The following is a 17,013-nucleotide window of genomic DNA, read 5'->3' as shown; positions in this document are numbered from 1 at the left end:
TAATAACAGTTAAAGAGATTTATTTTTTCTCGTATATACCTATAATCCATGTATGTATATATAAGCTATGATTTTAGTCTAATGTAATCTCATACAATATTTCAATGTACGTATGATTGATTAAAAATATAAGTATCTGTAATATTATTCAGGATAGGTTAGCCTGATAGTATTGTGTATATAAACATATAATAACAAGAATGTATGTATGTTCTCACATGTATGCACATTGTACCATGAGCCTGTATGGAAAATGACTAATAATATGAAAATTTGTAATTGTTAAATTGATAAAGATGTTGGTAAGATAGGTACTACAGATGTGACGTTAATTATTGTATGTTTCTAAATTTAGGTAATAAACCGCATAAAGTATCTGCTGAAATGAGAGATATTGTTAATAGTTCTTAATTTTCCGATATTATAACTTATACAATAATATATGGCGGTGGTGTTATATGCCTGTGCCTGTGTGTATGCACACGGTAAAATAAAAATATTATACAAGTGATATGACTGTTGTACGTATGTGCTGATAAAATATACGCATCGGCCACTTGAGTGATATGTAAGTTGTTGATGTGCAAGCACACATGCGTTTTCTCATATGTAAGCGTGAAAAAATATGTTTTCGAGAGTGTTTCGTTGGTGGTGACTGTGACTGGTAATGTTGTGTGTTTTTCCCGTGTACATGCATGAATTAATATATATATATATGTCGGTCAGGTTATTGATAATATGTAAGTTGTTGTATGCGCGTTCGTGTATGTGTTTTCTCATGCACAGGTATGAAAAATATAGAACACGAGATCAGAGGATCAAGGGATCAAGAATACTGAATAAGTGATAGGTAATGATTAAGGATTAGTGATCAAGAGGGGTATATGTGTAATAATAATATGGTAGGTGTATTACATAATGTAAAAAATAAATATTACACAAGTGATAATGGCTTTTACATGTATGTTTTTGTCATTCGTTCTTAAAATATATCAATTGTTGATTAACAATAGTTAAGGTTTTATTAGCATACAAACATGTAGATGCATGACTAGTCTTGATGAATGTTGTTTTTCTCAGATGTATTACATAACAATTGATCAAGACGTTGTTTGATACATAATGTATCCGTTGGTTCGAAAGTATAAAGGAGATATGAAAATTAATATACCGTTGGATATATAATATGGATGAGGCATCATATACGTTTTTATATATTATTACCTAGAAGATGACGAAATACCGAGAAATATATGTTACTCAGATAATGATACAATTTTATAATCCATTTAATGGATAAGTAAGAACCTTGTAAATATTTATTGTAAACCTTAATATTATTTTAATAATTGAAAATACTTTTTATATATCGTGTCTTTTTGTTTCATATAAATTATTTAAGTTCCTATAAATATTAGAATAATCTACGTCTCACATTGCGTAGGTGCTGGTGCGGGGTGTTTGGCGAATGTTGATTTAGACGGCTGTGGTGTAACCTTATGTAGCATTATTACCAATAAATAAAGAAACTTTGTATCATGATCGGGGGACGAGCAGTTAAATATAATATATTCAGGGAGAATCGTAGGATCCTATAGATATAAATACCATAGGTTAGGGGCAGATAATATGTAAATATCAGAATCTTAAATAATATATTTAAATTACTAGGATTCCATTTCAGTTATAATTATGGTTTATTGTCTACTAAGCACTGACAAATAATAATAATACTCGCAAATATAATATTCCTAAGCTATGTTCTATTATAATATGTGACTGTATCGTAGTCATACATAGTCGTAGTGTGTATTGAGATATGAGGTGTATAGTGAACTGCTTTACTAATCCATGGTGTGTGTTGGTCATAGCCCTTGCAATTATGTGTGTGTGTTTTAATATTAATGTATCGATCAGCAGTTAATCGTACATAAGGCAGAGTTCGTATTATATACATAAGTGTTATGAAACATATAAATATGTTATATTATTATATTTATAATTGTTACAACTTGTTTTTAAATATCACGGTTGTTTTTATTTTACACAAAAATTAAAATATTAAAATGAAAAGTAAGTATAAGCATATTTGTGTTTAATTCAAATATATTAGATTAAATGTTGTATTATTTCAAACATTAAAATAAATGTAGTAGGTATATAAACAGTGAAGTCAAAATAGGATACTATAATTTTTGCATTTAGTGACCAAACTATATACTCAAAGACGACGTCCAAGACCCTCAGAGTCGATATCCTCTATTCTCCTTAGTCAGTATACCTACTAGTTACACAAATTCATAATATTGTGTGTCATAAATATATAATTTTGTGTATGTTGTCGAGTAATCCTTTGAGCTGTATAAAATAGTTAGATCTATGTATTTTAATAGGAATTACAATTTTGTAGTCGTAATTGACGAGGGATGGCGGGGGTGAAAATACTTTCTAGGGTGGATGGATTGGAATGTTTAAATGCATCTACGTAATTGCGACTATGTTTTTTGTAAGTATGACTTTTGTGTCTTAATATATTGATATGTACCTAAGCTGTATAATATGTTTGGTTGTGTGTGTGTTTGTGATGTTGTATGTGTGAATATATGTACATAAACTAAATATATATGAATACTGCATATACATATATATTATAATATGTTTGGGTGTTTGTGATACCTGATGAATGTGTGTATGTATGTATATAATATGCGACTATGTAAGTATCTAAATATGTATGAACTATCCTATGGGTATATGAGTGTAAGTGTGTTGTGCTAGAGAAATGTGTGAATGAAACTCATCATCATCTGTAAACGATTAAACGATTCACCATATATACATATATATATATATTATAATTAATATTTCCGTATGTTGTCGGGGAGAGGAATGTGTGAATGCAAGCGAATGCACCTATATTCCGACGTGTATATTTTGAAAATAAATATTTTTACGAGTTTATGTCTGTGTGTGTGTGTGTGTGTGTTTGAGATTTATTCTCATGTATAACGAAGGACTGGGCGGCTTGTTTGTATACTATATGGAATACTGGAATCGCGTGTGTGTGTATGTGATGTGATGTGATATGAATGTATGTATCTATGCATGCATGCGTGTACCTATGTATGATAAGGTATATAATATATATGTTGAGCTTGTGTGTGTTGTAAATATTATTATATAAGTTCAGAATGAAAACTGATGAGTACTGTATGGTGTGTAATACTATATTATAGTTTGTATGTGTATGGTTATATCATATTTATATGAATAAATATACCTATGCGTTTTATTGATATGTAAGTAATAAGTATATAATATTATGGTATAATATTTGTAAATAGGTATGTGTGATGTTGTAGGTACCTTATATTATATTATGAGCATAACGTATGTTCGTATATATGTATGTATGTATGTATGTATGTATGTGTATGTGGGTATGTATGTATGTATGTATGTATGTATGTATGTATGTATGTATGTATGTATGTATGTATGTATGTATGTATGTATGTATGTATGTATGTATGTATGCATGTATGTGTATGTGTGTATGTATGTATGTGTGTTTGTATGTATGTATACATAAGTTCAGAATGAAAACTGAAGAGTACTGTATAATGTTTAATAGTATATTATAGTTTGTATGTGTATGGTTATATCATATTTATATGATGCGTTTTATTGATATGTAAGTAATAAGTATATAAATTGTATAATAATATGTTCAGGGGTTTGTGATAATGATGTGTGTATAATTGTTTAGATATATGTAAGTACCTATGTATATTATTTGTAGACTATATTATAATATATTTGAATGTGTGTTTGTTTGAGATGTATAACGTGTATATATATGTATGTAAGTATGTATATATATATATATGTATGTATGTATGTATGTATACGTAAGTGCGTATTATGTAAGTATTTATAGATGTGATAACTGATGACATAGGTATGATAACGCGGTGGCGGGCTTGCGCGCGTTCGCGGCGGCCCTTTGTAAGGTATAGTGGTTGTGGTGGTGGTGGTGGGGGAAATTATACATCTCGTACGTATGTGAACAATTGTCGTAAACACCAGTTAAATGAGATAGAATATACCTTGCTAACCTAAGCGAGTAAGTTGCGCAGTGGTGTGGTTGATGTATGGGAAGCGACTTGTTCGAGTTCGAATCTCGGTTCGGCAAAAAAATTTTTAAATTATTTTCCGCGGCTAATTGATAGGGAAGAGTGGCGGGGGGAATATCGTACAAGTGCGTGATTGATGGTGGGGGTATATGAGGAGCGGGGTAGCGGGGGGAATGTCGTGTACGTATGTGATATGGGTTGAGCAGAGGTGTATAGATGATGTATACGGGTTGTGCAACGGGTTTCACGGGTTGTGCCAGCAGGTTGTGGTTCCAGAAATCTCTTTTTTATCCTATTAACGGTTTACCTTTTTCACTAAGAGCTTGTTTAAAACGATCCATATTGTAACGTCAAACAACTCAAACTAATACTAAACGACTAAAAAGACATAGATATTGGGTATCATCAAAATGTTATTCTATATACAGTATTACAGTTTATTAGGCTGTCAATTAGCCTGATAAAATATATCCGATGATAATGAAAACTTGTTTTCGTCCATCACTCAAATGCATACTTCCGTAATCAAAATATGTGCGTAATAATAATATCGTTTGATAAAATTCCCGATACTGTTATAAAATATAATATTATAACCAGTAATCAATTATTGATCAATAAATACGTTTTTAATTTTTAAGAATTTTGGTGTTTTTATGTTGATGTTGATGGAATTAGATCGAACTACAATATTTTTATATCTGAAGGTAGCCGCTAGGTTAATTTTAATACAAGCGCAATTGGTATATTGACCGTAAAATATAAAGAGCGCAATTGGTGTACTAACCGTAAAATATAAGAGGCGCAATTGGTAGACTGACCCTAAAATACAAATTTTGTTTTAGGCGCAATTGGTCCATGCCCTTCGACGCCACTCGCAACCTTCGCGGCACCAGACCGACGTTTCGGTCACATACACCTGGACCTCGTCGGCCCGCTACCCGTGTCGGACAACGCCAAGTACCTACTCACCTGCGTCGACCGATTCACTCGTTGGCCCGAGGCCTGGCCCGTTGACAACATGTGTGCGCACACCGTCGCGTCTACGCTGGTGACCAATTGGGTCGCGCGCTTCGGAGTGCCAGACATCATCACCACGGACCAAGGGCGGCAGTTCGAGTCCGAATTGATGCGCGCGCTCCATTCTACCTTCGGGATTCAACACGTCCAAACCTCACCGTATCATGCACAGGCTAATGGGTTAGTGGAACGTTTACACAGGACACTCAAGGCGGCGCTTACCGCGCAAGAATCGCCACAATGGTCCCAACGTCTGCCCATCGTCCTCCTGGCACTTCGCAACACCATCAAGCCAGACACCGGCTCTACACCTGCCGAACTGGTTTACGGGACGGCCCTACGGCTCCCCGGCGAGCTTTTTGACGACGCGCCCGCGGAGGTAAGGTCTCCGGAATTCGTCACGGCACTTAAGACATCCATAGCTGAACTTCGGCCGTCGCCGGGATCCAACCACGACCCAACCCGTCGCATCTTTGTACCCACGCAGCTCAACACCGTTAGCCACGTCTTCATCCGCGTCGACGCGCAACGTGCCCCCTTACGGCCACGCTACGAGGGGCCCAACGCTGTACTGGACCGACGGGAGAAAGACTTCAGGCTGCAGTTGGAAAATCGAACGTCGTGGGTGTCCATAGATCGGCTCAAACCAGCTTTCGTCCTACGCGACGACCCGGTCATAGATCACTCTTACGCTATGCAGTCCGTAGCCAAAATTCTTTCAAGGCATCTTCGCCTATGCCGGGAGGCATGCTGCTGCGCATGTCACGAAGTAGTTGCGAAGGTCGGCGGTCGCCCAAGCCTCCAGGCTTAACGATTTCGCGGAAGAGCTGCGCTCTCGGAACTTCATAGAAGCTGATGAGGCGGGTGTGAATGTCGGTATACTGGGCGACCGTGCTCAAGAGGTCGCCGATATTACGCACCGCCTCTTCGTCCAAGGCGCTGACGACGAAGTTGATTTTGCTCGCATTGGTTGAAACGCGTTGAGTCGCGAACATGGACTCCGTGTAGATAAACCAGAGGGCCGGGGATCGTTTCCAAAAAGCCGGGAGCCGCATGGTCGAAACTGCCTCGACGGCCGGGTTCCAGACGACGTTGGCGTTTGGGTTTTTTGCTTGTGCGTCTTCGCTCATGACGGTTAAAACGCGGAAACGAACAAAATCGAGACGAAGGTGCGACCGGGCGCGACGCGAACACTGCGGTACACGTGTTTTCCGAAAAGGCGCGGGAGCACTCGGCGCGGGCCGCGGATACGACGGTTTTCGACTTCGTACGCGTCGAAATAAGAAAAAAACTTGAGGTCACCAATGTGGAGGTTCTGCCGCTATCACGGGCGTCCCCCAACGTTCGCACGAGTAAGTCAGTTCTTGAGCGATGCTTATTTAAAGAAAAAGATTGACTGTTGTACAAAGCGCGTTTATTAGAAAACAATGTTATTTAGGAAGTACAAATGCGTTGATCGATGATCAGGGTGAACGATTGGTCACGTGGGTTTCGCGGTGTGAGAGGTGGTGTTCGTAAATGGCAAAAGAAGGCGTCGGTACGGAGAGCGGACGGCTTACGTATCGGTTGACGTTTACGAAAAAACAGGACGAGTGCCGGCGCCGCTCTGGGCGCGAAAACAATGTGACCAACCGTTTTACAGTCTCGTCGACGACGGGAGGAGGTCATGTGGCGACGGTTCGCCACATTATTATAATAATTGTTTTAATTAATTTGAATATTGATTCAAGATATTTTTTACATTTATAGCCTGTAACGTCACGGAATTTTTAACCTCCTTAATAAATTATAATATCCCCGAGCATACCTATCACTATTTTACTTGTGTACAATACACTCACCTGATTACCCGTAAAAAGAAACATTCGTATTATTTATTTTATTTTATCTTATTTCCCCCCATAAATCTTGGGCTTTCATTAGCCCATGCGTGTAACAAAGCCTGTGAGCTCCACCGACTTGACCCTCGGGTCTCACGCGGTGCAGCTCACAGGTCACGACTAAAGTGTTCCCCTTTGGTCGTGGGTAGTTTTTGGTAGGGTAAAATCTACCAAACTCTTACAAGCCTTATACCATTATAATGTATAGCATATATTATGTAGATAAATACGAGATATTTATTTTATATGATTAGGTACCCACTAGAATTTATTATTGCTAGAAAAATTATGCATACTTTAAAGTTTGATGTACCTACGTCTGAAAATGGGCGTAACACGATTGCGCACTTTTTACCTTTTTACCTGAAAAAAACACAACACGATTGCACACTTTTTACCTTTTTATCTTTGCACCGATGTCAAACAGTCTAGACCGGTTTAGGACAATCAAGATTGAGGGGAAACCCTTACTTCTTACGAAAACTCAACAGGTCAAGCCAATGAGCGAAACAGACGTAATTAGAGCTATCCGTGAAATATGTAGAATTTTTAAGAAGGAAGAAGAACTATTATTTCCAATTTTAAAAACAATGAGGGACAGCTTAAATTCGAAAAAAAATACTTTAACGATAAAAAGTATAAAAAAGTATTTAGATAAGGGGAAGGAAGAACCCATAGTAGTATTTTGGAACGGTAGTACGGATAAGGAAATCATGACAAGACTAGGTTTAGGAAAATATACTATGTTAGAACTAAAAAGTTACGATGTATATAACAATCGCGTTTTCTATCTTCAATTAAAAATAATGAGTACAAGACAAATTATAGTCCAAGAAGAGATAGGCTATGCCGACAAAAGCGGCCGTTTAATGAATCTAACTGAGACGCACAAATTAGTATGTAATCGGGATCACCCGATAACATAAGCGCATGACCCGTGCACGGACGTGATATTGACTAAATGTTTATTTGATAGATTAATGCGCGCGTGTAGGCAAAAGCATAATGAGGTTACCGTTTATATATAAGAGTAAATTATAAGTAATCATGTAGTTTATAAAAAAAAAAAAAACACAACACAAATCCTATAATTCATACATTTTTCCAGTCTAATGAGTGCACCGGAATTACTAAAACAATTCATGGTCATTAAAATAGGGTTACCCAGGGGGACGGATCTACCCATGGAACTAAATGTAAATAACGTAGAAGAGATGATGCCTCTCTCAGACATTACAATATATTATTCAGACGACAAAATTGTATTTATTATACTGTACCTTTAGTATATCAACATGAATTAACTCTTTTTCAGCTTATACCAATACCAGTTTGTGACCAAAATAATTGTTTATACGTAAAAACTAATCATAAGTATTTAGCAATAAGTAGGTCAAAAGAATTGTATTCCACTTATGACGAAATCGATAGAAGTCAATGTAAACATGCCAATGATTTCCTCATGTGTCCTGAAATATATCCTTTACATCCTAGAAGCGTACGCCCTGTATGCGAGGTACTTCTACTACAAGATCCGAAGGAAGTTCCGGAAAGTTGCGAGATAATGCATGTCCAGTTACAAACAAATCTATTTCATAAGTTAAAATTCAAGAATGACTGGATCTACGCTACTCCAGGTGAAACCATATTTATCACATGTGATCACGACAAGCGAAGCAAGAATCACTTCTTAGAGAGAATAGGAATTTTGTCAATTAACGAAACATGTAGAGCATACACAACCCGAAACATATTGATTCCACACAAGATAGAAACGGACAACGAATACGTCGATTTCATACCAAATTCCAAAATGAGGGAATCCATGGAAGCATATATTGGTTTAACCAATAACATTTTAAAAAACATACACGTACAAACAAATCAGATGTTTGACTTAAATATAGTTGCAAAATCTACATTGGAGATAAAAGAAAAAATATCACGGGACGCCGGAACGGAAGAAATCAAAAACAGTAAAACCAAACATGACTATTCACTATATGTAATTAGTGCAATAACGATTGTCAGTCTTATCCTGTTCATGGCAAGTTGCATAGAACAATTACCTTGGTGCGCCCAGACGCGCCCTACAACACGAACGCACACAAGCAGTCTCGGACAAGATACAGAAGTTGTCCGACTTCCGATTTTCGAGCGACCCGAGATAACCGAGAACCAACATGCAACCCTCAGTTCCAGACATTTGCCGAAAAACGAAATCCAGCATGAAACGTTAATACCCAGGAGCACGGCATATTCTGTGTATCCAGCCATCCCATCTTTATGATACGGAGTATCATTCTTACAAGGGAGGGATGTAGTAAACCGCCGTTTAAGCAGGAAAACGGCGTTCCAAAGTCCAGGCGGCTAGATCAACATCACGCCACCTGAATAGGCCACTAACGCCGACACCTCATTGGATGGTGCCGATCAACTACGCATCACGCCATTCCTATGACGTCAATAGCTCTTCCTTCTCTCCTGGCATGTCTCATATAAATAGGGGCCCTGTTTCACAAAGTCTTTAGAAGTAGTTATCTCAACTTTCAGTACTTGTGGGTCGCGGACTAGTATCAGCCGCATCGAGTTATAATCTCTTATATTATAAAACAGTAACAGTCTCCGTTTTTTTCCGCCAGGATCGTACGATCGAATAAGGAAGAGCCAATGAAAAAATTCCGTCGCCGCGGCCGCGTTATCACCTCTTTTCTTATCATTTCGATGTTTTTTGAAATTTTCGGAAATCTTGCTTTTTTACGATAGTTTTCGCCCTTTTTCATACTGGACTCGCGTAGCTCGCGATCTCCCGAAGCCGCCGGTGTGCGGTTTATATTCGTGTGCCGACCGTAGCGTTCGCAAAGTCGGTCGCAAAATACGCTCCCGGCCGGACTTTTTTGCCGATTTTTTACGTTTTCTCCGACCGTTTCGTCTTTTTGCAGGCCGTTCATGCCCGAATCGTATAGTCGACGTCTTTTTAAAGCCGTCCGTATGCGCTTTTCCTTCGAAATCGGTCCGTTCGCCTCGCAATCGCGTTTATAAAATGACGCCAGCGACCGACCGTCTATAAGCCTATATATACATGTATATACACGTACCTATAAGAGTACTATTTTTGACTGTGATTTAATTATTATTAACGAAAAATCCTTTTCACACGCCCCGTTAAATAGAGATATGGGAGATGCGCGTATTACAATCGAATTATATACGATTACGTCGATGTTCGTCGAATATATCAGTTTACGTCACTCCGCAGACGCGCAGCTTAAGTTTTGATGTTTTGACCGATTTCTACAACACAAACTGTTGCTCGGTAGGTTAGTCATAGGTTCCCCAAACGTAGGTCGCTGGGTAGAATCGGGTTCGATTCCGTCAGAATGCATTTCGGGCGGCAACTGGCCGTGTCGTATGTTTAACATGGCCGCCCGATATCCGACTTTTTTTCCAATTATTTTTACAAATTTTCTCTCTAATATTATTATTTTTATTATTATTATATGTATACAACTTATACATTTAGTTTGTGAATGTACCTATTGATAAATTTTTTTTTTTTAAATTATTCTACCATATTTCATTAATTGTATCTATTATACATAGATTTTTTTAATTATAATTTAATGTCTTCTTGTCTTATAATAAATAGGTATAGGACATAGGTTTTTATTAAAATTTTTAGTAATTTTCCTTTTATATAAATGGTGTGTTACTGTGTTATGGCTTATGCATATGCATTATGCCTTACGTATATAGAATAGTAATATATGAAGTAGGTAAGCATAATATTATAATATGCATATATATGAATTAATAGGAGTTTGTTAGTAAACGATTAATGTAGTTCAATATAGGTACACTAAGAGTACATAATATTAGTTTAAAAGTACATAATATTATAATTAATAATATATATACATAAAAAAAATACAACTATTAAAAAAATTGTGATTGTTCATATCCTTTTGGATGTAACTCGCTACAAAAAGTGCAATTCAGCCACCATGATAGGCAATCTGACTACGTCGGGTCGCAGACAATTAGCAACGGTATTTCAAGTAGACAACCGATGAGAGGTTATAAGTGAAACACATTGGTAGGCAATATGCGACAATCCGATTTAATGCATGCCTGATTAACCAATATACAAAATATAAAATACTAATATGTCATAAATAATTTAACTAACGATTAAACAATGACAACTAATAATTATTATTATTATAGCTTTAAACCATTTATAAACAAACATTTCCACTGTAAATCTCAAAATCTCCGTTTGAGCACCTCCTTGTGTTGGACCTAGGGGTATCAAAAATAGTTTACTTCACTCTCTCAGGCCTATATACATACAAAATTTCATTAAAATCGGTCAAGCCGTTTTGGAAGTGTTTGGTGACATACATTTTTAATATTGTGACATGGTAGATTTTTATATATTAAAAGAGATATTGTAATAAATTAGTAATTACTAATTACCATCTTTAGTGTGTATATAGTGTTTTTGAATTATATAATTATATGTGGATGGGAACATAGTTATTTATTTTTAGTATAATATAATGTATCAACAACCTACTTATAATAATAGTAGTAAATAACTTCTACAGAAATAATTATATTATGTAAAATGTATATAATATGTAGAATGCATCAATAGGAAAGTTAGTAAGTGTAGGTGGTTTGATGTAGCATGTGCAAACCAGAAGTGAATAATATAAAATATTGTAAAATTGTAACTATATTATACAACTCACTATTATGAGTGTACCTAGGTATGTAAAATAATAAGACGATTTACGCATATTTTTATGAATTGTTTACTATGTACCTACCTAATATAAGACAATATAATATATATATTTAATATCGTCAAGCTTCATAATACTTATTACTATGATATAATATGTATGTTACTTACAAGCCTGGATTAAGGATCGATTGGGCTTCGGGACACCATACACTCAGTGGGGCCCCCTTTCAACTTTAACTTGAAAATAATTGTATCATTACATATTTACGACTTTATATTATTGTATAATTTTTACTATACAAAAAAAATACAGGGTGTATCTTATGTCACAATGGTGTTTTTTTCAACAATTATGGATCGATGATATGGAATTTCATAAAAACAAAAAAGACGTGTTTCTTTATTTTTAACAGGAAATTTTTTTATAACAATTTTAAACACGCAGTTGTACCAATATAAAATTGACAGTCAAATGATCAATTTTGGTTGGCTAGGTTATTAACTATGGTCCTTTAAAGTTTAGTATAATGTGCATTAATACTTTTAACCAAAATACCTAATTTACCAGAGCTAAATAATTTTATCTTATAACTACTTTTTATATACTTAAATAGTTAAATCGGTAATCTAAAATGCTCAAAAAAAAAAAAACAAACAAACAAAATTGTTGGCAAACATAGTTCATTATTTATATTATTTTTTCGTGATATAAACTTGGGAACAAATTTTATTTTATAAATATTAATAATAATTTACCTACTTTAGGTACCTACTACCTACCTACCTACTTAAATAATTTTTTTTTTGAAAACTGTATTGGACGCGTGCAAAAACTATATTTTGGAGATAAAGATGGGCCCCCAAAACCAATGGGTCCCGGGACCGTGCTCCCCCCTGCCTTAATCCGGGCTTGGTAACTTGATATAAGTTTAAAACAAAAATTGTCTACGAAGTTGTTGATGTAAATACGAAACTAGTGGGGTCCGCAATCCACCGCAGGTGGATTGCATACCTGATAGTATAGTGTTCTCATATTGTATGCGATCCGACGAAGTTAGGTGGCGCCGCCTATGGCGATTTCTTGTACCCTGTAGTCAACCCTCCAATGAAAAAATTCGATGGGCGGTCTCCCGGCGGCGGCGGAGCCGTCGCTGCGTTATCAACGCTCCTTATCACTTTTCACGATTTTTTTTAAAATTTTCAAAATGTCTTCATATTTTTCGTCTTTACTCCGTCCAAGGACTTTCCGTGTCCCCGCTCGGACCTTATTCGCGTTCCCCGCTAAATTTACTGGCCGCGCGTGGCCGTACTTTTTTCCCGGCTAGCCCTCCGCGGCCGAGACGACGCGCTTTACGTCGCCCTTTGAAGGACGTCGAAACCGCGTTCGTAATTCGCCGGGACGGCGAAACGGCTTAATAGTCATAGATTCGACAGCTGTTTTCATCTCAGTAGGTAGATAGGTAGGTAAGGCGTCGGTGAGGATGACCCAGGGTCGTGGCTTCGATGCCGGCCGCCGGGATTGTCGTTAATTTGCGGCGGCCGTGATAATTCGTAATTTTTTTTTCGTTATTTACCTTTCGCTATCACATCCGCCTTATCAAAATATTCGTATTTAACGAACATTTTACGTTTTTTTTTTCAAAATTCGAGTTTTACTCCTATTAAAGACGTCGGACCTCCCCGTTGATGACTTCTTCGCGTTCCCCGCTAAATTTATTGACAGCGAGATCGGACGGCGTCGTTATTTCTATATACAGGTATATATATATATGCGTCGAAGCGTTCGATTTTATATTTTACAGACTTTTGCCTACTCGATCTCGGTGACGCCGTGAGCTACTCGTATCGGTATTTATATATTTGATACACGATATAGCCACACAAGGTACTGTAGGTACATGCATACTTAATAAATAAATATCTAAATGTTAAGGGTTGATACGGTGGTTGGGCTAGTTAAATTATATAATAATATCCTAGCTCGAGTCGACCATGGATGTGACGGAAACGTTTGAATACTTCAACGCAGAGTGTATTACAATATATTATTATTATTAATCGATTGGTCGATATGACTATACTACGAGTAGGTATATTTTGTATGCTACACAAAATTTTTGTTTACCAATTTGACTCACCTAAAACCTGTAAAATATTAAGTACCTACTACGTAGTAAAGGTATTATATATTTAATATAATCTTTTTGCTCACGATTAAATATACAATACCTACCTACATAAGTAGTATCAAATAGTATAGCAATATCATTATACAATTTAAATTTAAATTTATGATAACCAAATCTGACTCACCTAAAAACTGCAATATATTATGTACCTACTACATAGTAAAGAGCATAAAATCAAATTAATAAACAGATAGTTAAAAGGTAAATAACAAATTGATATACACAGCTATTGTCTACATTTATCGAGCAATATTTATTGGGCTCGATTATGTGGTTAAATATTAAATATGAAATACCTATACTATGTAGTGGGTACATAATATATTACAGTTTTTAGGTGAGTCAAATTTGGTAATCATAAATTTAGTGTAGTATACAAAATAAACTGCAACAGATTCTAAATATTACAATATTAATACAATAGCAAAATAGAACTTTATGTATTTCATTAAAGACTAGCAATTAAATTGTATAAACATATGGACATATTATACTATTTGAAATAACTTATATAGGTTTGTTTAATTATGAGTATTATATGAAATAGGTAAACTGTTTAATAAATATAAACATATTTTCTTTGCAACGCACCTATATTATTTAACATGAGCTGGACTATATGGGATGGTTCTTTTATACTTTAATTAGACAATAGTAATATAATTAACCTACATGTATACTATGTAGGTAGTACTAAATATATTACAGTTTTTAGGGCAGTTGATTGTTTGAGGTAATATAATTTGCTAATTATAAATTTTATGTATGATATAAAGCTGCTGCAGATACTATATAATACAATAATTATAAACCGATAGATCATCATGTATTTAATTAAATTCTGGCAGTTAAATTGTATAATGATATGGCTATACTATTTGATATTACTTATGTAGGTAGGTTAAGTTATGAGTATTAAGTAATCAAGTAAACAATTTGATAAATAATTAGCTACATTTATTAAGCATCGTTTGATGGGTTCAATCTTTAGCATAAAATCAAATTAATAAATAAAAAACATACACAGCTACTGCTTTTATTATCTAATAATAACTAACCTACACGTATACTATGTAATACCCACTTAATTCATTACAGATTTTAGGTGAGTCAAATTTGTAGTAGCATACAAATGATGATACAGATTTTAAATAATACAATATTAATAAAGAAAATAAAAATGTATGTATTTAATTAAGCACAACATAGTATACATATACGTTAGTTGTTACTATTGTTACTATTGTCTATTCGAGTAATTAATTTATTATGTCTTAAAAAGTTGATTTCATATAATACTCATAATTAAACCTACCTATATAAGTTGTTTCAAATAGTATATAGTCATATAATCATACAATTTAATTTCCAGACTTTAATATACTACAGTTCAAGTGAGTTTATTGGTTGAGGTAATGATATATGACTATACCATATAGGTAGGGTTTGAGCCCATTTCAAACGATTATGTGGTTAAATATTAAATATATAATATACTACGTAGTAGGTAATTAAAATATAACAGTTTTTAGGTGAGTCAAATTATGTATATTAATAGACGACAAAATATAACTTAATATGTATTTAATTAAATTCTGGCAGTTAAATAATTGTATTATGATATGACTATGCTATTAAACTATTTAATAATTAATATTAATACTGTTTTATTATCTACACATTTATTGATAGGTAGGTAGGTAGGTTTAGGCGTACATGTGGATGACTTTTGGGTCGTAGTTTCGATGCCGGCCGCCGGGATTGTCGTTAATTTTCGGCGGCCGTGATAATCCGTATTTTTTTTTTCGTTATTTACCTTTTGCTATCACTTCCGCCTATATTATATGTAATTAATGAAAATTTTACGATTTTTTTCAAAATTCGAGTTTTACTGCCTTTTCGGACTCCGTACAGTTCCGTTGAAACCTTATAGGTAAGTTTAAACTTTTTCAAATAATGAGTGTTAATACAATTTATGGATCACTCGGTATAATTGGAATATAAAAAGTCATGTAAAATATTATTTTTCACAATATGATATTAAATATGTATGTTGACTTGTACAATAGAAAAATAATTAGAATGATAAAAAATTGTAAAAAGTATTTTTATAGATTTTAAAGAAGATATTAAGAAGACAAACAATTGCATTTTTAAATATCTGATTTTCTTAATTGTATTCAATTTTGAAATAAAAAATAATCTATCATTATTATTATTATTATTACTACTAAGTAACTCATTATTGCTTGTTTATAAAATAAATTATTACTCAATGATGAATTATGTTTTATTTGTATCCTAGAAGTGTGTCACCTATATTCTTTAATTATATCAAATAAGCGTATATTTTTTTAATTCGTTAAAATCTATTATTGATTTATAGTTGTGTTACATTTGGTTTACACCAATATTATAAGTATATAAAATATAGTACAGAAAAAACCAGTATTTTACCACATAAACTATTGAATTTATTTTGAATATTATATATTTTATATATTTATATATTTTAGTATATTAAAGTCTGGAAATTAAATTGTATGATTATATGACTATATACTATTTGAAACAACTTATATAGGTAGGTTTAATTATGAGTATTATATGAAATCAACTATTTAAGACATAATAAATAAATTACTCGAATAGACAATAGTAACATAACTAACGTACATGTATACTATGTTGTGTTTAATATACTACAGTTCAAGTGAGTTTATTGGTTGAGGTAATGATATATGACTATACTATATACGTAGGGTTTGAGCCCATTTCAAACGATTATGTGGTTAAATATTAAATATATAATATACTACGTAGTAGGTAATTAAAATATAACAGTTTTTAGGTGAGTCAAATTATGTATATTAATAGACGACAAAATATAACTTAATAGGTATGTATTAAATTAAATTCTGGCAGTTAAATAATTGTATTATGATATGACTATGCTATTAAACTATTTAATAATTAATATTAATACTGTTTTATTATCTACACATTTATTGAGCAACCCACCAATATTATTTAAC

General features: G+C 34.2%; 1 protein-coding gene across 1 annotated transcript; it reads left to right on the top strand.

Moving 5' to 3' along the window:
- The first annotated feature begins 5,157 nt into the window (after positions 1 to 5,157).
- Positions 5,158 to 5,967, top strand: LOC132947792 (uncharacterized). The gene has a single exon (XM_061018025.1). The coding sequence runs from the start codon at positions 5,158 to 5,160 to the stop codon at positions 5,965 to 5,967; it is 810 nt and encodes a 269-aa protein (XP_060874008.1).
- Positions 5,968 to 17,013: the final 11,046 nt, after the last annotated feature.

The sequence above is a fragment of the Metopolophium dirhodum genome, chromosome 6, assembly GCF_019925205.1.
Source record: "Metopolophium dirhodum isolate CAU chromosome 6, ASM1992520v1, whole genome shotgun sequence".
NCBI lineage: Eukaryota > Metazoa > Arthropoda > Insecta > Hemiptera > Aphididae > Metopolophium > Metopolophium dirhodum.
The sequence above is the reverse complement of the archived record's forward strand: the minus strand, read 5'-3'. Positions and strand labels throughout refer to the sequence as shown.

What these genes read in the sequence shown, in the direction of transcription:
- LOC132947792 (XM_061018025.1), top strand. Translation starts at nt 5,158, where the DNA reads ATGTGTGCGCACACCGTCGCGTCTACGCTGGTGACCAATTGGGTCGCG.